This window comes from Numida meleagris, chromosome 1, assembly GCF_002078875.1.
Source record: "Numida meleagris isolate 19003 breed g44 Domestic line chromosome 1, NumMel1.0, whole genome shotgun sequence".
NCBI lineage: Eukaryota > Metazoa > Chordata > Aves > Galliformes > Numididae > Numida > Numida meleagris.
In genome coordinates, this window is record NC_034409.1 from 109,877,238 (window position 1) to 109,898,925 (window position 21,688).

Sequence of the window (21,688 nt, forward strand, 5' to 3'; positions counted from 1 at the left end):
GCATCATATGCACTTCCATGTCAGATATAATTGTGTCAGACTGCCCCTCTGCTGCCATCTGCCACATGGGGTTAACAGCACAGTTGGTGCTGAGGGGCTGGGCCAGGCTGCACAGTCAGCAGAGTTGCTGCCATGATGGCAGAGGATGGCCTGAGTGCAAGCTGGGCCAGGCAGCATGTAGCCCGTGGGCTGAGGATTGGACATGCCTAGGTTAGATGGTAGAACAGTAGATAGCTACCTAGACTCCCCAGAGGGCAGTGGTGAGTATTGCAAAGTCGAGTTGGAGGAATAACTAGCAGTGTTCTCCCAGGGTTAACATAAGGTCCAGTTTTGTTTAATGTCCTTATTAATGATGTGGATTATGTGCCCTCAGCAAGTCTCCAGATGGCACAAAAGTGGGAGGAGTGGCTGATATACCAGAGGGTTGTGCTGCCATCCAGAGGGAGCTAGACAGGCTGGAGAAAGGGGAAGACAGGAACCTCATGAAGTTCAGCAAGGGGAAGTGCAAAGTCCTGCAGGTGGGGTGAAACAAGACTGAGTATCAGCTGGAAAGCAGCGTGGTGGGAAAGGACCTGGGGTTCCATGTGGCCATAAACATAAACCAGCAATGTGTCCTTGCTGCAAAGAGGACGTTACGTTAGATAAAGTATTGACTAACTTTTTTCATATTTCCTTAAGGTGTTAAATTATTTTTTCAATGTTCAGGTTTATATAGACTGCTTGGTGAGTAAGTTTAAGCATAAATTGTAAATGTACAGCAAACTGTAGTTTTTAAATCTAGAAAACTCTTCGCTGGTAAGTAATCAAACTCACCAAAGTATTCTCTCCTCCAAAAAAAACCATAAGCTTAAATCCCATAGCTTATCTGTTAAAATAAATCATGCTGGGTCTAACAGCCTGAGAGAGGCTTCTGCAGCTCCACATCTCTAGGTTCATCCCACACTGAAATTGTGTTCCTAGGAGGCACGCTCTCGCACCCAGAGCTGTCCCTTAGAGAGCCACTGACCTTGCTGCTCCCAGACCCCTTCACGTACACATCAGCTTGTCTGACTTGGTATCTACTGGTGATCTTATGCTCACTCACACATTTGTGTTTGCTCCAGATGCTGGCACCACAGATCCATGTACACAGAGGAAAATAGCTGAAGATGTAGATTAATGACAAGACAGGGCAAACTGCAATGATTGTTCACAGGGTCTCCTTACATGTGAATGGACCCTTTTATTCTTACGTTCCTCTTCTATAACACTTATTTCTCCCTAAATCTGTCTCAATTTTACTACCTTTGATCTTCCCCTGAATAAATCAAAATATGTCATGTAATATCAGAATGCTCTTCCCCTGTATCTCATATTGTGTCTAACACCTCTGGGCAGCAGTCTCCTTATTCTAAATGGTGATCTGGAGAGCTGCTCCTAATGAGTCCTCATAGTGGGTTTCATGTTGGGCCAACAAGGCTGTGAAACTCTCCTGCGGCAGCTCTGTGAGGAACTCTGGTTATTCCCTCCTCTGTGACCTCTGAGGATTTCCCTCAGAAATCCCTAATAGGGATTTCTGCCTGCTCTTGTGCTGCTGTATTCCTCTGGTTTTGTGAGCAGATGATTCTCCTGTGATGAGCCTGGTAGAAGCTGAGCAGGGCATTATTTGGGCTTCTTTCGCCCCACACACCATTGTGTCTGTGCTCTTTTATGGAGGTGTAGACAAAGGTTTATCATGTAAACTAACCACATTCTTCTTGTCTGAGACCCTAATTTAATTATAGTTTAATTATGTTTGTGTTCTTGCTTAAAATGCAAGAAAAAAGTAGGCTGGAGTGGAAGGAAGGAAGATATTACTACTTTGGTATTCGTATTGTAGTAAGTTATGTCTGGAGCTTTTTCAGGTGTGGTAAGACAAATGATAAAGGTGTATTTATTAACCCTCTCTGCAAAGCAAATTCAGAATTGAATTAATGTAAAGAATTCTGGAAATATGCTTTTAAAAATATTCTCTCAATTCTTCATTCTTCAACAGTGTTGTCTTTAATCTCTGTACAAAATGCTTCTGTTCTGAAAAAATGAAAATGCTTTCCAAAACACTTCTGTCATTGTACACAGCTTGTTCTCATCTAACTAATCATGATGCTCGCCAATAGTTGTCCAGAAATAGGCTTCTAACTGTGCTTGCCATAACTCAGGCTGGTTACAAGCATAGAGAAGCTAATAAGTATCAGCTGTATTTTCAAATATTTTCTGTTTGCATGCAAGCATGTGTTCTGTTCTGGTTTACACAGTCAACAGAATTTAAGATCAGTTGCAGCTGAGATGCAATTTCTGTTAATTCATTGATCCAAAATGATCCTTCTTTAACTCTTAAGTATTAGTTATTGTTTTTTGAACCTAAAAACATGTCACTACGCTATGATAGTTATCCCCATGCACTATCACTATTCTAGAAATATGTTGCATGTTAGAATGACAAACCTGTCTCCTGCCACAGTAGGAAGCTCTGGCAAAAATTCAGTCTAAGTTTTGTGATTTTTGCCTGGGATAGTTTACATCCTGTGAAAATCTTGGCTAAAATCTTCCTTTTTCTAAAAGAGAGATGTCACAGCTTGTGATCCGTAGCTTCCTATCTTTTGTACTTTTCTTAGTTTTTGCAAAAGTTTGGATGGTGACCTTGTCATGTTGGTTCATTTTCCAACAAATGATCTACAAACATTCTACTTGGGGCTATTCTGCATGTACTGGTACTCTTCCTAGATCAACAGTGTTTTGACCTATAGGCAGTGGAAATTTGCAGAAGATGCATTAGCAAATATCGATGGACCTTCTAAGTAATAGCTCATAAAATGCAGGTGTCTTTTTGATATGTAAGATAAGATGTGTATTTATATTCATGATAATATCCACACATGTGCAGCTTAAAAATCTAGATTGGGTATTGTCTTTCTTACTTGGAAACTAAAATTATTTGCTTTTACAATTGGTAAAAATGCAGGCGATAAACAGAGATTCAAATCTTTAATCACATAAAAATATTTTTCAATCTTGATGTTTTAGTGACAAGCAGACAGCCTAGTGGTTGGTATCAATTGCTGAAAGTTGTATCAATATTTGTAAATAAAAGCTCTTAATTTTGTCAATTTGCTGAACGTCCACTTGTGACTTAAAGTAGGAGAAGTTTGCTAAAACCAAAACACATAGTAGGATCTTTCTACCACCTATTTGATCATCCATCTAAAAAATTAAAGGAAAAAAATGGTAAACGTTAAGACCAGTGATGGGCTGTTTTGATCCATGCTGCAGTTACAAAAAGTGAACACTGATTTTTGTGGAAACTTCCAGTCTAGCATCTGTATCATAAAATATTTATAATTGCTACATAAAGTATGTAGAAGTTGAAATCTCCATAGTATGTCATTGTGTGGAAGAACAGAAAAACTCTGAGAAGAAAGCTCAAAATTTCTGAAGCTTGGGAAATTTTTATTACATCAGTTGTGTGTGAGAACTAAATAATTTAGATAAAACGAGCACATGTTGAATTGCACAAATGTAGGGTATCCGTTTTGTGTCATTCGGTGGCTTTAGTCCACTTGTAGAATTGCAAATAGATAGCTGTGTTTTCCAGGATAAGGGGAAAAGAGCTTCATTGCTCTCTTCTTGTGGGGAAAAAAAATAGCTTGTATTCTTTTTACTATAGAAAATCTTTCAAGTAAAAGGAAAGCAAAATTTGAGAGGAACAGTTAAGTTATCTTGATACAAAGGCAGGTAGAAATATTTGTTGCTCAGAATCTACCTCGTAAGACAGTTTATGAAGTGATCTTGGCAAACAGAGGAGAATATTGGTGATTTTTAGCTTCTCAATGAGGAGTTGAATTTCAGTTTTATGTAAATCAAAGACTTGAAGATTCTGAAGAAAATGATGATTTTAATTCTGTTTCTTAAAGACTTTCCACATTTTATCTGCCATTCTAATCATATTGTGTCAGAGTAAAATATGATCATGTCACTTGTCTTCCAATATGTTAATAATTTTAATAGAAAGTGAGGTATAAACAGTAATTGATTACGTATACAGTTAAATTTAAGATTAAAAATAAAATATAATTAATGCACATTATATTAATTCAATTTTATCTTTAATACTGCATTGAATTTCTACATAATTCTAGGTTTAAACATTGTTAAATGTATGATAAGTAACATCAGGAATTTAACTGAGACAACTGTTCTCCCTTTGCAGTAGTGGAACAGAAAGTATATGGTTTTAAAACACTTCGATTACTTAAGTGCTTAAAAGATAAAAGGATAGGAGCATTGAATTTTATCTAAGCGTTGCAAGACACAATGCCAAACGTTGCAAGAGACTTCAGTTTTTACAGTTCAGTGTATTATTGCAGTTTTAGCACTCTAAAACAGGACTTACTGGTGTGTCATTTTCCAGCTGCAAGCCATTTATTTTAATGAAGACACTTATCTGGGACACCCGGATAGCTTACTTATGTGGATTGTATACTATGTACTTGATTTCCTAATATGAATCCAACCAAAAAATACACACAGTGACAGTAAGTAAATTGGCAGTGTAAATAAAAGTACTGTGATATATACTTGGTTTACTTAAAAATCTATGGCAGAGATTTTTCTTGGAGATGGAATTTTAAAATCACTTCATACACTAATAAGACTTAGGGCATGCTTCTTGGTTGGGGGAGAAGATTATTATGTATGTAGTTTGCCTAAAATATTTAGTAGTCGAAATTTTTCTTTTTTGAGGTTGTTTTAGAAGAAAAACCCTGATTGCAAATGCAGTGATGTTTTGTTCATTCACAACACCTTAACATTTCTTAAAGTGTATAAGTAAGGATTTATGTTTAATACTTTGCAGAACTGAGTTTAAGACATATTCCAAATTCCACAGAAAGCTACTGGCAAATTCAGCAATGTAAAATCTAAGCCTCTTGATTTCCTCTGTTTTCCCAGAAGACTGATGAAATAAAGTTAAGTTAAAAAATACATTGTTTGATCAACTGTGACAGAACCAGTTTTTGTAGATTTCTTAATATCTGTCATCTCTAATATTGCTTGTGGTATAGTGACGATTAACAGTTGCAGAAACTGGTGAAAATATTGCTTTACTTTGTAGTGTCTAAAATAGTGAAAATGGCTTATGAAGTGCTGTGTTGCTTAAATTGCCATAAATAAATTTTCTTTTGCCAAATCAAGCAGTTATTTGAGTCCAGTGTTACCACCACATGGAATTTTTATTCAAATACGTATGTATTTCACATCCATGTTTTCAGATCTCTGCAGGTTGCCATCATTCTATTCTCTTTTGTCCTCTTAGTTCTCTTTGTAAAGCTGCTACAAACTGGAGCTTCTGTTTCCAGCACAGGGTTGGACAAGTGAGGCTGACGTATTTGGAGAGAAGCTTTTCATCTCTGCTGCTGTAGTTTTGCAAGAATGTCTATTCTTACAGTAGAGCACCTACCATTTCTGTCTCTCAGAAGCTTATCTGTTAGAAAGGAAAATCTGGGAAGAAACTGTTGTGCCCTGGAAATGCAGCATGCTAACATCTAGGATTATTAGGTGCCACTTACCGTCTGTGCTGTGTGTGGGTGAGTCTCACTGCTTTGCATCTCCTCCCTCACCACCTCAGAAAGGCTGGCTGAGCTGATTTCATAGCTCCTTGCTGCTGGGGGGGAGGGAAAGTCCTGTTTCTTCAACCCGGATTCCTTACTGTATGCTTCTACCACTTCATTTGCATGTGCTTTGGTACCTTTCTGACCTCTGAACAGATCCATTTTCATTCAAGATGAGGAAAAATGTGAGCAGAGGTCTTGTATACTAAGTCTCATAGTCTTTAATTTCTTTTTAATTGGCTCGCTTCCTCATTTAAAACGCTGTTACATTTAAAGAAGAATCACCTTGTTAATGGAAAAGCATATGCAAGTGTAGTTTGAATTTATTCTGCTGGGAATCTTGACACTGACTTCAGAGGAAAATATTTCTGTATGTTATATGTCTAGAATCTGAAATAATAAACCAATCTAGGATACTTATCAAACAAATGAGAGGTTCAGTTCTAACAATTATTAGGGGCTCTTTGTTTAACACAGGAATGCAAAGTGGGGTTGGAGTAGGAGCTATAAGAGCACATCTTGTAACTAGCAATGGTTGCTCAACAGTTCTTTCCTAAATATCTCATGAACATTGTCTGGTTTTTATTTTTGCCTTAAATAACAGGCAAGGAAACTAGCTGGAGAAAGTGCGTGCAGAAGGTAGCATTAACAAGGCATTTCTCAGTTTGGCCATGTCCCGTTTTGCTTGTGGATGTGGAATTATCCATGTGATTGGCTCTTCTCAAGGGCACTGCCTGGTTTCCTAAGGTCATTCATTCGGTTGAGGTTTACTGCTTTTGTGTCATCAATCCCAACACATACAATCGGCTCCAGCCCTTGCTCTCTCCTCCTGTTGCTTTTTAATCATTTCCTTGCTCCTCTTGCTCTGGACTTGTTCCTTTCATTTCATTGGGATTTTGGAGTCTTTACTGCCTTCTCTTGAATATGTTTCCAGAGAGGACAGGTGAACTCCTCTGGTTCAGAGATGTTATACATGATGGGCTCAACTTTGGCCTGTTGTGGAGCCATCTGTAGCTGGCTGTGGCCAGCACAGGCCGTGCCCTGATCTCTGCCCATGGAGGCCACCGCTGCAGGCCCCTGCCACCAGCACTTCACTACTTAGGCCTAATCCCCCTCAACACACACCCCACTACACTCTGAGGGATTTTTCTCTCTTTTTGGTCTTTGCCAATCTTGCTTTTCACTGTCCTATTTTAAGACTTGGACATGTGCTGTTGTCAGGTAATGGTGGAGTAAAATAATTACAGGGGAAGTACAGCTGGAGTTCAGCCCAGAGCACTGCTGTATTGCTTTCTCATCCCTTTGCCTGTTACAACATAGAAGAAATTTCTACCTTGATTCTGTTCTGTTTAATAATTTCCTTCTGTGGAGCATAATCCATAACAACTTTTGAGGAATTTGGGGCTGTTATAATGGTCAGAGCTTCTCACTGCTTCAGGACACAGTAATCAGGGTTGCAAATGCTGGTCTGAAGACTGAGGGTGCACACATACATGTGCCAAGGTATACGACGATTATTCTATGGTTTTTAATACAGAAATACCATGCATTTTGAAAACTTTTACATTTTAGGTATTCCAAGCAGTGCCAACTAGTATTAAAATTAGTATATTTAGTGATTCAAAAACTAAAGGGGAGAGATTGTTTATAAAATTAGGTATATTCTGTTTTAGTGCTTAGAATTGTTGTAGAAAAGAGCTTTAGAGCTGGTTTTGATACAGTGACAGCTCCTAGGAAGGCATATTCGTTGTTTACAGTCACTAGTACATTGTAGCAATATAAATAAAATAAATGTGGAATAAACCGGTAAAACTTAAATGAAATTAAAATGCTATTAGAAAAAAAAACTGTCTTAGGCTGATTGTTTTTTTTTTTTTTTTCTGCAACTTGCAGAGCAAGCACACCAGTAGCACTGACCATCAGAGAGTTTAAGCCGGGTTATTGTCCCTTCACATCTAGAACGATCTAGTGCCTGCTTTCTGTTTTGTTTTGGATTTCTTTGTGGGCATTGAGAATTACGTACTGCACTTTGATGTGATTCCATAATGTGACAGCTATTGTAACACCATGGAAAACAGAAAAAGGACTGCCTTTGGTTGTATAGAATAACTTATCTTGTTCTTCCATTATTAAAATATAAATTGTTGTTTTCATTTGCTCTGTAGGTTGTTGCACAAACGCTGTATCAGAAGAAAGATATGAGGCCTGGTGGCTTGTTTGAGTTGTTAAAGCAGTGTAGTTTATTCTAGCCATCTGAATAGTTTCCAGAAAGAATGGCATGGTTCATATATTCCAACTTCAAGAAAGCTTGTAAAAACAAACTCTGTTTTAGGTCTTTTTCTCTTAAGCCTGATGTCTGCGCAGGCCTCTGTTGGTTCTTGTTGCAACTCCCTGGCTTGTTAGATCTTCAAAGATCGTAGAAAGCTACTTTTTTTCCCCGTATATCAGATACTACGCTGATACTTCATATTAATGTCCAAGTCCATTGTTCAGCAGATTTTAATTACTTATTGCTCTAAGTCCAACTCAAAGATACGTTTTTGCTGAAGGTCTTGCAACTTAGAGTGATGACTATACTGCAGACATCTTATAGTAATGAGGGATGTGTGTATACAAACAGCAGAAGCAGATTTTTGAACTTTCTCATAACAATATATGTGCATAATAATTTGAATATTAAAATCCATTTCCAAACCAGAGATGGAACAGGTTTCATTGATATTATGAGACAACTGTTTTTGTGGCAATTTTGTCACGTAAATATTATCTGTATTATGAGATCTAGTAGATGAATTTGCAGTTAAAAGTGAAACAAAGAAAACAGTCTATGGGAGAAATGGTTGTTACATTTCTACAGTACTTATATTCTTACCTGTGCAGAGTAAGTTAAAGCTTAGTCAGTGTTCTCACTGAAATCCATGGGCCATTGTAACTGTCTTCAAAGTTTAATTTGGCGTATAACTTCTTCAACTTTTGGCACATATTTTTGCAAAATCTCTTGAAAATTAGTTCTTATGACAGGGACATTGTTGTCTGTTGCTACCATTCTTTGATTATAATATTCATTGCTAGCAGCACATTGTACTTTTGTCTGTGACTGTACTTAAGACAGTAAAAGCATCACTTGACAAGTATTGCTTGTGGTAAGAAAAGATTTAAATGGATTCCAATTTCATTATTTTCTGTGGCACTTGGAAAAGTGAAGATGAAGGATGATTTAATTTAATGAATCACATCTCAAGGAAATTGAAAGGTAGAAAGCTTTAGGTTCAGATTCAATGCTAATGGTTCAAAGGTTTTAAAAAAAAATGTTGAGAGTTTTATTTTTTTTTCCATCTTAAGAATGTTATAATGCAGTTTTTGTATTTTAAAATCGTTTTACCTAGAAATTACAAATAGACTGTCCAAACTCATTGTACTGTGTGACAAAACGTGGGATATGTGTGAGCTGTATGAATTTCTCTATACTCTGAAGCTTTATTTCCCTAATAGTTGTTAATGGATGAAGGTTTTTATAGCAGGATGATTTAAGCAGCCAAATACTACTTTTCTTTGGTAAATGCAGGCTGGGTGCTGTAGCTAGTAAGTAAAAAGAAATCCTGTAATAGGTACAGTTGGATGTGTTAGAAAGGACGTGGATATGTAAAACATGCACAGTGACCTTGTATCTGTCGAGGTTTGTGAGCTCTGTCTCAGCATCAGTCCAGAACTGACCCTTTTGCAAAGTATCAGCATCAGTTTCTTGCCACTCTGTTTCTGGGACTGTTTATTAGCATATCCACATGTTGTGTTTAGCTGAGCTAATAAATCCTCTAGAATCAGGGTCACTGTGACTTTTAAGTGACTTTGCATGGAGCTAGCTCAAGTCCAGCACTGTTTATTAATTCAGGTATTGACTGGAAGATACTGTACTGTATCATCGTGCCTTGAAGCAGCATAGCTGTTTTGAATATAAGCTAATAAATTCTGCTAGACTTGAACTGGCTTTCAATGTTGTTGCACATGCATATGAAACTTGAATAGCAACACATGGATTTTCAAATTTGACTTTTCTAATCACGGGTAATCATCCCCTTTCTGTAGTAGTGAGTGCTCCTATCCTAACCTCAGTGTCTCATGTTCCTCTGCCTACTGCAGCACTCTGGAAAACTCAAGTGGTTGTGCAGCATGGAACACAAACAACTTATCTCACTAGAAGAGATTAGCGAGAGAGGGAAGACTGGACTAAGAACTAGTATTTGCTTCTCCTTTGAGGAAGGATAGGGAGTGCATCTTGTGCAACTATGCTTCACCTTATTTTCAGGATCTGGACAGTACTACACTCAGCCCGCGGAGTCATGTGTTGACATGTTTAAACAGAGTTTTTATTTTGTTGTGTAGGCAGGAAAAGTGGTCTAAAGAACCTACAGAGGGGGGTCAGTGGTCTCTTAATTCAGCCGGCCTGTGCAAGTGTTATGTTTTACATTTCTAAGTACCTTGTCATGTCAATAAAATTCTTCATCCTAGTGATATTTAATGGAGATAGATATTTAAACTTTTTTTTTCAGCTTGTGGGGAAAGGAAATTTGGTTCTTTCTGTCTTGGTTCTTTCTTTTAACCCTAATAGCTGTTACTTTAAGTGTTCTTATAGAGCTCTGTTTTGCAGACAGTATACAGATTATGATTAGTTATTCCACTTGGGTAGTCTTCTAAACAATAGCAGTTGGCATATCCTTTGACCACTTAAGCTTATGGTTACTCTTGCACTTAAGAGCAAAATAAGTGGATAGAATTTAAAACATTCTGTTCTAGCCTTAATTGATCATCACTACCATTTGGATACCAAAGAAAGAAAGTGGCTGTCATGCTGAATATGTGGAAATGAGATAGAACAGGTTAGTGGTTGGAAGAAATTTGAGTCAGGCCTTTCCTTCACACGTGAATAACATTCAATCCATTCTGTGCGTGTGAGCACTTAAACTAACCTTTGCTCTGTCAAAAGGGAAGAGTAATCCATTATCCCCATGTAGTTACTTCAAGGCATTATAGATCGATATCAGTCCCTGAAAATACCCTGTAACAGTGAAGGAAGCTGCTGTATATTACTTTGGGATCCTTGAGTTTCAGAGACATTGGGAAACTCTCAGAAATTAGTCAAAAAGCAATGCAGATATGCCGTTTCCAAGTCTGTATCTCTGCTTTCTGATATAATTCCAAGTTGCACTGGAGGAATTAGGTGACTGAACTGTTTTTAACTCATTTTGGCTAAGTAAGAATTCCAGGTATTTTTGTTATCTTCTCTTATGACCAGAAAATAGAGAGAAAATGAAATACAGTTTTCTTAATTCTTGGATGAGATGAAGGAAATAAACTCTTTATATATGGACTGATGAAGAATTGTCCCTTGAATATCATTAGACTCATGTGAATGTTATGAAAGAAAACTTTTCAGATGGCCTTTTACTGACATAGCATTCAAATCACTTTACAGACAAAATTGTCACTGGATAGATTCTTCATGAGGATATGTTGCTTCTGTCAGTTATACAATCCAAGACAAGTTAAAATCTTATTCCTAGAGGTGTGACTTATGTTAGAACCAAATTTGAGCTCAGTGGCACTAGTTTAATTACTGGCATTTAATTATTGTGGAAAAAAAAGGAGAGAGATGTTTGAAGGGCACAGATTTCAGAGGCTGGAAAGGAATATGGCAACTATACAAGTGGCAAAGAGAAAATGGGGATGGGGGAAGGGAAAAAGTACTATACTTAATAGGAAGTACATAAAAGTATTTTATGAACGTGTGAAAGTAACAAGTCCAGATGAAATTTTGTTATTTCTTGGCACAAAATCCTGAAAAAGCTGGTAAATAATAAATTCTGTAGTGTCGTTTTTTTTAATTACTGAACTGGCATGCACACTTCTTAAAAAAAAAAACTTATTTTATAATGGGTCAGTTAACAAAGGAAAACTTGTCCATGACTCCTGGTAATAATTGCAAAAGGAAGCGCATGCAGAAGTGGAGCAAAACAAAACTAGTTTTTTCTGATTTGTATTACTGCTGCTTTGAAAGAGTTTTCTGGTTTCTGACATTGGTCTGTTACTGAACCAGAGCATGGGTTTTGTTAAGGTATTTTTTCTTCAGGGCTAGTATACCACTCTACAGGACTTCCTAGTTAGTGAGAATTGATGTCATCCTTAAAAATTATCAGATAGTTATCTATGACTCAGCATGTTTCTCCTCAGTGCATTGTAGATTCTGTTCATCACACAGTTCAATATGCTGTGGAAAGAGCTTTTGGTACTCAGCCTGGTACAGCAACGTATAGTGCAATTTGCACTAAATTACCTGAGAAAAACTTCAAAGTAACCTGTCCTGCATGTTGTGCTACCACAACAAAAATGCTGTCATTAAGTGAGCTACCTGACATTGTAGTATCGATTCCATCAGAACAGATTGATATTTTCAATTCTGCTTTCCCTTAGTTGTCTGGACTCTAATGGTGCAGACAAAATACACCAGTCCATTTCTAACATCAGTGAGCAGCTGGTTTAGTGTTGGTTATGCAGAGCCCAGGACTTCTAGACCAAAGAAACTTTAATCCAAACAAACAGCTAACTTTTGTCTGTATGACAGACATCCAGAACAACAGATTGTGTTCTCTGGGTGACTCTGGGCACTCTGTTTCTGGATGTTAGTGTTCAGTAGCAGCAATTTCATGGCTTCTTTAACTCTTCCTAGGAGAGGAGTTAGGAATAGTTTGTCTGGAGTAGCTCAGTCTGGTAAGAATAAATTTCCTTTATGTATTCCAGATTCCAGACTTCCTGTAAAACTGAGATTCTTTGTGGGTATCAGAAGTTAAATTTCCCTGTTACTGTGTTCAGGTAAAAACTAAGCTACAGAAGAAAACTTATTTCAAACAAAAGGAAAGCTGGAAATGTTAGGATCATAAGCAAGTAACTTTTAATTATAAATGATTAAGTAACATTCTTTCCTTGATAATGCATTACTGTCTTTGAGGGTACTTATTTAATGTAAGCGTTGCTCTCCCTACTGAAAACTCATTTAAAGGACTGCATAGTCTAACCTTTAGCTAACCTGAACTGCCTAAGAGAATTTTTGTCAAAATACTGAAGAGTTGTCAAAGTTTGCTGTAGAAATTTTCTACCAGTTGGAATTTAATTTTGATAATGATGCTTTTAGCACATTCACAGATATTGCCTATATCGCTATAGCCAAAGACTAAAGAGAACACTTAAAGACATATATGCACATGCACACTCCTGAAGAAAAAAAAAAAAAATCCACAGGAGTGAATAGGGTGGGAACAAACACGTAGTTTGATGTAAATTTGGAACAGCAGAAATTCCAGTGATTTCAACAAACTATTTGTGAGCTCTAGGTTTTTAGAATGTTTTGCTGGACTTCAAAACAATAAGTACACTGCTGTTAAGTTTTATGGATTACTGGAGAAACTTCTGGCTTACAGCAGCTGACTGTGTTTAAATTTGCTGCAGCTGTGTAACACAATTATCACAGTGCGCAGCACAAGAGACAACCTGTGTAATCATCAGCTTTGAATGACTCGTTAAGCTTGCAGGAGAGAAGGTTATGCTACATCATCTCTTGCTTAGCCCTGGCTGCATCTTAATTACGTTAAGGTGGAATAAATTTGTTTTTATTCTTAGGTCTGAATTCATCGTTAACTAGATCAGTGGTTTAAGACTGGCCAAACTGAAAGCTCTCTACAGCTAAATAAATGCAGATGCCTTCTGTGTTCAGTTGCTGTGTACATACCGGATCAAAGTAAGAACTGTGTTGCCACCTAGTGAGAAATCTGCAGGCAGTCATGTTGACTTGGAATTGTAAACTTCACAAATCACGGGGAAGAAAGAGAAATAGGACTCGATTTATACATTTATATTTCAGTTTGAATTTGAATTTCGGTTAAATGTACACAAGCATAAAGCTATGGCATCTTAGCATATGCTGATAATACTGTGAAATCTAGTGTTCTTAGTTTTCTGATTTCTTTTGTCTTTGGGAGAAGGCCCTCAAAGTTTTAGAAGACTGTAATTTGACATACTGTCAAATACTTTAATCCAGCTGTGCTCTGGAGATGACCAGTACTGTTGTAACGTGGCCATTTGATTCTACACTATGCTGTCAATACTGTTGTACTCATATGCGTGTGCACAGAAACCCAGAACTAGTCTGGCTGAGAAATAGCTTTGAGGAGAAAAGATAATTTGCAGTGAGATCAATTCCATTGTGCAGTTGCACAAGCAGCTTCACTAGAATGAAGGTGAGAGATGGTGCAGAAGGAGATAATAAGTTGGCAGAGGACAGAACGCTTGCTCATTTTGGTGCAGCTGCTAGACTTAAGCGTTTGTCAGTTAGCTTTCCTTATAACGAAAAACAATCTGTGTAATTTTATGAAATTATCAGCTTTTAGACATTTCAATAAAGAAGGCCATTGTATCTTTACGGTTGAGCGCTTTATCACTTCAAACGTGTCACATTCTTTTACCAAATATGCACTTTGTGTATTAACTGTCTTTTTTCTTTTTAAGAAATTTCAGAGCATATTCTGACAGATCAGCTGCCACATACCCTTACACTTAGCTCTGTTAAAAAATGCACTGTGTTTTCTTGAAGTGCTTAAAATTGTGTTTTGTAATGTAACAATGTGGTCTATGGTAATTGGAAAGGTGTTGTGTTTCAGATCTTTATGCAGAGCTGCATACCTGGTAGCAACATGGGATTTAGTGTAATATGGTTATCAGCAGTGAATGGGCTTTCATTATGTGATCGATCATATCTTGAGAATCAATGACTAATTTCCTTTCATTAATTATTGAGAACAGAATGAAGATAGGAAAATGTTTTAGATTTCACAGCAGAGTTGCCTGAACATCTTCAGGAATCCTCCATTTCTGTTTGGATGTCCAAACTTCTGACAGAGAGAACCCTCCTTACTCCATTTTAATTTCATTTATTGGATTTATAAAACCACTTCTGATTATCACAGCCCTACTTGGGTTTTGACACACTGTTGAAACTGCTGCTTAGCAGCCAAGAGAACCACTAACACTGTTTTGAAATACAGACTGTGCACCTAAAAAACAAACAATCAAAACAGAAAAATTAAGGAAGTCTTGCTTTTCTTGTTGTCTTCCTCTGTTCTCCTACCTCATTAAACCTGCTGTTAAGTGTAAAAGTAGAGGACATAGAACATATAAAATGTTAGATGAAAGATGTGGGCTTATTCTTGCTTGAGAAAGATTATGGTGTGCTTTTTGTAAAAAGTTGCGAAGAATGACTGTTTTATTAATTGAAACAAATGTGTTTAATTATCTGCAATAGGCAGCTGTTAATACTCTTTCATACATTCTTAAACACTTTCTTATTAGTTCAAGTTGATTCATTATTCAAATACATCATCTTTTTCATGAAGCATTGCTTATTTGTATTCCAGTTAAAAATGAGGAAATGAGTAAAAGAAGGGAAAATTTGCTGTCATGGACACAAACCAACTTTCTATGTCTATTGGATATGTGATGCTAGGCAAGTCTGGTGGCTGTACTGGAAGTCATGAGAGAGAAGTGTTTTTTGAGAACCAATTTTGTGTTCTTCATGGCTGATGGAGTGTGAACTGGAGGAGGAGAAATGGCTTCTTAAGTGTCCGATGATGTCCAGCTCAACACTTAAAAGTCCATCACTATATTTATATCCACCTCCAAGCACTGAGAAATAATGGAGTAGAAAAAGAAAGTTATTCAGAATTTAACAAGCATCTGTAAAGTTTGATTCCATGAAATTAAGATTTCCAAAGGTTTCTGCATGGTGGTTTCTAAGTATTAGCTGCTAACTACATTTTCCTTTTTGTCTCTTCTCCCACCTCCCCCCACCCCCTTTTTTTTCATGGTAGCCTTGAAAGAAAAGATACTGAAGATTATCTGCATTGTCATTGTAATTGTTGATTACCAGGTTGTTTGTATCAAGGGCTGTTTGTGAGCTATGTTCATTTATTTCTTTTGTATATGTTTGGAAGCTGCAGATAGATTATGAAGTGTAAGATTTGATGTTGATGCAGCAAAAGGTGTGTATGTGTGCTTATACTCATGGGTTTTTTTTGCAATATCCTAAGCAGCTCACAGTGCTGACTTTCATGGTCATGTTTGTTTCCTCCTTCCATATTCCTGTCCTTGATTTTATGCCAGCTTCTATATGATCATTTCACACGCTAGGACACTGAGCCAGTGGGAACACACTGAAGTGGTTTGGTGTGTGGTAGGGCAAGCTCTAGGCTGCTACACAGTGGAGCAGAGGCCAAGAACATGCATGGGATGAAGAGGAACAACAAGCAGTTAGATCAGCTTGGCTACTGTGGAGCTTTAGCCACCCCAAAGTGCATGGAAGGAGTGGCAGGAAAGCTGTTACTACTCGTTGAGGCCAGGAGTCATTACTTGGTGACATGTAAGCACACAGTGAGATATCTTGCATATCTGACATAGGAAGGCACTGCATTTTTGGTTAAGAGAAAGGGAAATATTCTCCCATGCAAGAAATAAAAGAAAAATCTATAGGGAGGAAACGTCACTGGTTCTTGCTTGCTGACTTACTTGCAAAAAATGAATTTTGCGAAGTCATATGTTTTTTTGTTGTTGACTATAGTTACTGGTGAACAATATATCCATCTTTATCTCAAGCTATTAGCTTTCTTGATCTCTTCCTATTTAATCCCTTCACCTTGCTGGCAGGGAAAGAGTGAGCAAGAGCATGGGTGAGAGTTTAGTTGCTAGCCAAGGCTAACCTACTACAAGACCAAAGCTGATTTATTTGCAGAGTTGAAGCAGTTGGTACCAAGGCACTACTATCTGTATTGTATATGCTTCAGAAAGCTTACTTTGAGCTATGACTAGTCTGATCTTGTGGCCTGAATGACTGGAGTGCATCAGGCACGTTTCAGAAGCACATAATTCAGTTTAGTTGAGTCTCATTCAAGTGAACATCAACTTCTCAGGGATGCATACTAGGAGATGCACTTCAAGAGTACGTTCGTGACCCAAAATAAAAATTGGATATGCTTATCGTTAACCAGCTCACAAACTGTGGTGTTGCTATGCGCAGTTTACAGCCATGGCAAGTTTTGAAATCTTCACTGAGTTACAGCAATGTTAATTAGTGGATTTTGATAGTCAGTTAAAACAGGAATAAATTATCTGATGCAAATAATAATAATAATTTATTTCCTTTTAAAACTTAGTACTACCATATCTATTATAATTATATATTATCACATTCTTACTGTATAAAATACATTGAAGTGTTTTAAGCAAGCAGTTTACTCACGTAGTTAAATGAAGCACTAAAAATATGTGAAGACACATTTCAATGTGTTGGCAGAGAAACTTCTAAAGCTTGTGCTTTGTCTTGCCTTAAGATATGTTTGTTTGGCTAAAATTTGTTTATCAGTGTAAGATGATGTTCAAAACGTAAGGGATGTTATTAGTAAATAGCACATGCTACCTTATGTTCCTTAAAGCTGACTTAAGCCGTTGGCAGATTCTTGAGGTGTCCTGAAGCTCTTTTGGGTGTTAGGAGAAAGGCACGTTTTGACTCAGGATGAGCAGGAGATATACTTAGAGGTTTAGAAAACTTCACAGGAAGTAACCAGTAGTCTGTATGATGATCAGAATGCTAAATTACTGATAGTAAGGTGGCTCACAAGATAATAATGGGATTTTTCTTTGGATATCTTTGGTCCAAACTTTTGCTTGATTTTTAGATTCTGTTCAGAACGGAGAAATATCTGCAGGTGCTTGGGGTTTCAGCTACCACTTGAGGAGCGTGTGGAGTTGAAATTTAACTCAGTGTTTGATAAAGGACTGAGCAGATGATGATGATGTTGGTCAAGTGAAAACCATGAAATATATGCGCCATCTCTGACTTTTTTCCTCCTTTCCCTTCTTACTGGTCCTAAGCATGGCATCTTTTGACATTTGGATCAGAGTCCACATGGACCTCAGAATACAACACTCCTTTTCTGACTTGTGGCTTCTCTGAATCAATGTACTGTGTGACGGTCTGTCTCTGTACCTCGTTTTCTTCCTCTCTAATAGGTCCTTTGTTAAACAACTTCCTGCTGTTTTTAAAATAGGGCTTTGTTCTGCTCTTAGCCCCAAGCCCCTGTAGTCTTACCAAAGCCTTGTTCTGTGACCTCTGTTCACTTGCTTTCATGCTCAGAAATTGCATTTTCCACATTCTGCTTCTCCTTCCTCTGTTGCTGATGCTCACTCGGTGAGCAGTTGTTTCACTGGTGGAATATTACACAGATGAATGATGTAAATTGCATCATGTTATTTTCTTCCACACAGTTCTCCTTCCCTTCTAAGTATATATAGGCACCACAATAAATTAACAGAGTAAGCAGCCAAAATAAACTATTTTGAACACAATTTTTACCCATAAATAAAGCAGAAGTTTCTGTGGTTTCCTGTTGGATTTTCACTTTCCGTATAAAAATAGGTATCAGATACCATGGTGAAGTGTGATACTCTTAACATCCTTAGACACTAAGAGACAAAACTAAAGTGCCATATTTTCTGGAGATTATAGTCATTTGCAGAATCACTGTTCTCTTAAACCATCCATCAGTATGTTTACCTGTGATCCTGTTCAGGAAAGACAGAATGTGTAATTCAGTGAAAGATGAGGAAAACCTCACTGTCTAGAAAAGGGGCTGGTAATCATTTAGTGTTGAACTGATGCCTAAGCGTGGTGGAAGGGAATGGTACGGTAAGGTATTGGTAGTTCCTCTGCATAACTGTGATGTAAAAACTGAGGTGTGAGTATCTTCAGATAATGAAAGGCATACTGTTGCTTTCTCAGGTGATAGAATTTCACTTCTGTATATATAAATATCTTTCTTGAAATACCATTTGCATCACTGAAACAGTTATTTGCTTCTTTTCACTACTCCGTTTGCATTTCCTAAGAGGATTTTTCACTGTCATGTTTCTTAAAGGCTTGGTCTGCACATTTTGGTTTTAGGTTAGATGCAAGGATGTAAGGGAGGAAGCACAGAATGCAAGTGTAATATGGAAGTTCTAGGATATAAAATTGCACTTTCTGAGTCTGGAGATCTTTTACTGGATTAAAATCAGACCTTTCCAAATTGTATTTCTTCTGAATAAATGAATGAAGGTTGAAAGTCTAACATAAAAATGAGTAAGCTGTTAAACGCTTTACAGGAAAGAACGTTCGTCTGACTTCCGGTGTTTTTTAATGTTATTAATTCATGTTAGAAAACTAATATGGCACATATGAAAGTAGCTTATTTAAATCTTTTTCATAGCATAGCAGAGGAGTATTGTAAGCATTCTCATATCGAGAAAGGGTATTTATATTTTCCCAGAAATACATTTGTAGGTGTTTCTCCTACAGTGAAAAATTGTATGAAAAGTGAATAGAAAAGTAAAATTGTCTACTTTGGACTACAAACTGATATTTTCCTTTCTTCCATATTATCATCAAGACTTCATTTAAGATTTTGGTAATTTTCTAGAATACTGATGGTAAGTTGAAAGAAGAAAAGATGTTTCAGGAAGACTAAATAATACAGATATCAAATATTTTCATTAAAGAGAAAAGAAAATTAATTCCATGTGGTTTGGTTTTTTTCCTTTCTATAATATAAGAAGGATTGATTTGTGCTCAGAAGAAGTAAGAATGTTGTTAGATCAAAAAAAAATCTCTCAAGCTTTGAGAGACAGTACAATGATTTCTGCTCTTTATTCTCCGCTGTTCTTACATTTCTCCCTCTTATTTACAACAGAGATGCAGGCTAGTGAATGTTGATTAAAATTTATGTCTGTGTAATTTCATACATTGTGGTTTTTTTTAATCATGAAAGAAGTATACTGCAGGAAATTTAAATATAAGAAAACATATTTTTCATTTTAACAGTGATCAGACTTCAGTACAAGTTGCCTGTACAGGCTGCAGAGTCTCCATTCTTGGAGGTGTTCAAAACTCAGCTGGACAAGGCCTTGCTTTAAGCAGAGGGATTGGACTCAAGATCTCCGCATTTTAATAGTTCTTACTGTAGTGTGTTGAAAGAGCTTGTCTTACGTATTTGGAGATAATTCTGTAGTGATACTGGATATTTAGGATGAAAAGTGCATATATACACACACGTGTGTATATCCATGTATGCATATTCATATATACATATGTGTGGTTATGTGTATATAAAGTGAACTGATTACCATACAATTCTTCACATTGTGACCTAGATCTTATATTAACTGGTCAAATCAGGAAGGATGATTATATTTTATTTCTTTACATTTTGAGATCTGTTTGATTTTGGAGGAGAACAAGTAAATATAATCTCAAATGTGCCATTTATAAAGATTAAAGAATTTATTATACAATTCAGAGGTGTGCATCTTTCCAAACATTGTATTCTGATTTCTGAATTTTCATTTTTATATTTTGAATCCAACATCTTGATTTGGGTTAATTTATTATCTTCCACAGATCTGAAGAGGGAAGCCAGTATTTGTCACATGCTGAAGCATCCTCATATTGTGGAACTGTTGGAGACATACAGCTCAGATGGAATGCTTTACATGGTTTTTGAGTTGTAAGTTTCTCTCTTTGATTTTGCTTTCTTTGTTGTCATTTGCTAAATAGAGTCCTTAAAGTATTTCTACCTCCACCTGATTGTTTTGTAGTGCTGTGAAAATAGTCTTTTCAAGTATATACAAGTGGTCACAAACAAAAAAAAAAAAAACCTGTCCTGGTGTCTAAGTGGCTAATACTAGTTTGCTTAGTGGCTTTTTAAGGACATACCTGCTGTTCATTTTTTGGCTGCCACGTCCCTAGTATGGTACACAAGAAAATGAGTTAAAAATGATTGAATCTTATGAAGGACAAAAACAGACATACAGAAGGCTAACTTGTGCATCTTCCATGTTCGGTTTTCCTTCTCTTCTTTGTATCTGCCAGCTCTTATTCTGCTGTTCCCCTTATGTGTATTCCCAGTGTGGGCATATGGGATAATACCGCCTCAATTTCTCTTATTTCCTTGCCTTATATTTTCTGATGCATTTGACCTGCTTATGTTGGAGCAAGCTGCATCATGCCAGTGTGTTAGGCTGAATTGGCGTGTTCACTAGATAAAGAATTTGACTTGACACATGCACTTTAAGGAGAATTTTCACATGTTAGTTTTACTGCTGAGGTGCAGAGAAAGTTAGGTGGTAACAGCAAAAAAAAAAAAAAAATGGAAAGCTGAAAGTTGTTGCTTGAGCTCTTCTGCTATCTTTTTAGTTAACTTTATGATTTTTTGAAATAATTTTTTCTTTCTGTAAGTTTTGTTTCAGTACTGACTTTTTTGTTTTATGTTGTAAATCTCAAAACATGGATCAAGAGGCTTTCATTGTCTTATTATGAAATAATGTACACCTTGAGGAGACATGCTCTGACAATTAACAGGATTTTAAAATGGAAAAAAGATTTAGCTTCTATGTTTACCATGCCAGGAGCTTAGAAATATGAGATAAAAACTAATTCATTTTTAATGACAAACCTATTTATGTTTGTATACATAAAAAGCAGGTCTGAACAATGAGAATACTACATCAGTACTGTACTTGACTTCAGGCCACGTGAAAGAGAGAAATACAAGTCGAAGTTATTTGAAGAATAATTATTTTTTAGGATCTCATATGTACTTGTCTTCCTTGAACGCTACTAGGCATCAATCTTTTGTAACATTGATAGAAAATGAGATAGTAGGAACACCTGTTCTCAAAATGTAGGAGGGGATGGAAGAGTTGTGGGCACAATGTGTGTTATGCTGGAGGGGATGCTTTCATAAAATAATTTGACAGAAGACTATGTTTTTAGTGAAGTAAGGCTGCAGTGTCCAAATTTGATAGAGCGCCATACTGTGTAATTATGACCATTGTAAGAAACTTGTAGTTAGTAAAAACGCATCTGTATATTTATGCATGACTTACTTTCCCTCATACTGCTTCCTGTTCATTCTGCTATTATTATAACAAGCTTA

The 21,688-nt window shown here is 36.8% G+C and overlaps 1 protein-coding gene across 6 annotated transcripts in view; it reads left to right on the top strand.

Annotated features, from left to right (window-relative positions):
• CASK (calcium/calmodulin dependent serine protein kinase) overlaps window positions 1–21,688 on the top strand; it is a 206,662-nt gene that overhangs the window by 62,955 nt on the left and 122,019 nt on the right. For all 6 annotated transcript variants that reach the window (XM_021407417.1, XM_021407442.1, XM_021407408.1 and 3 more), the window contains exon 3: window positions 20,152–20,257. In XM_021407417.1, coding sequence (XP_021263092.1) covers window positions 20,152–20,257 — 106 coding nt within the window. The remainder of the gene's footprint in view (window positions 1–20,151; window positions 20,258–21,688) is intronic.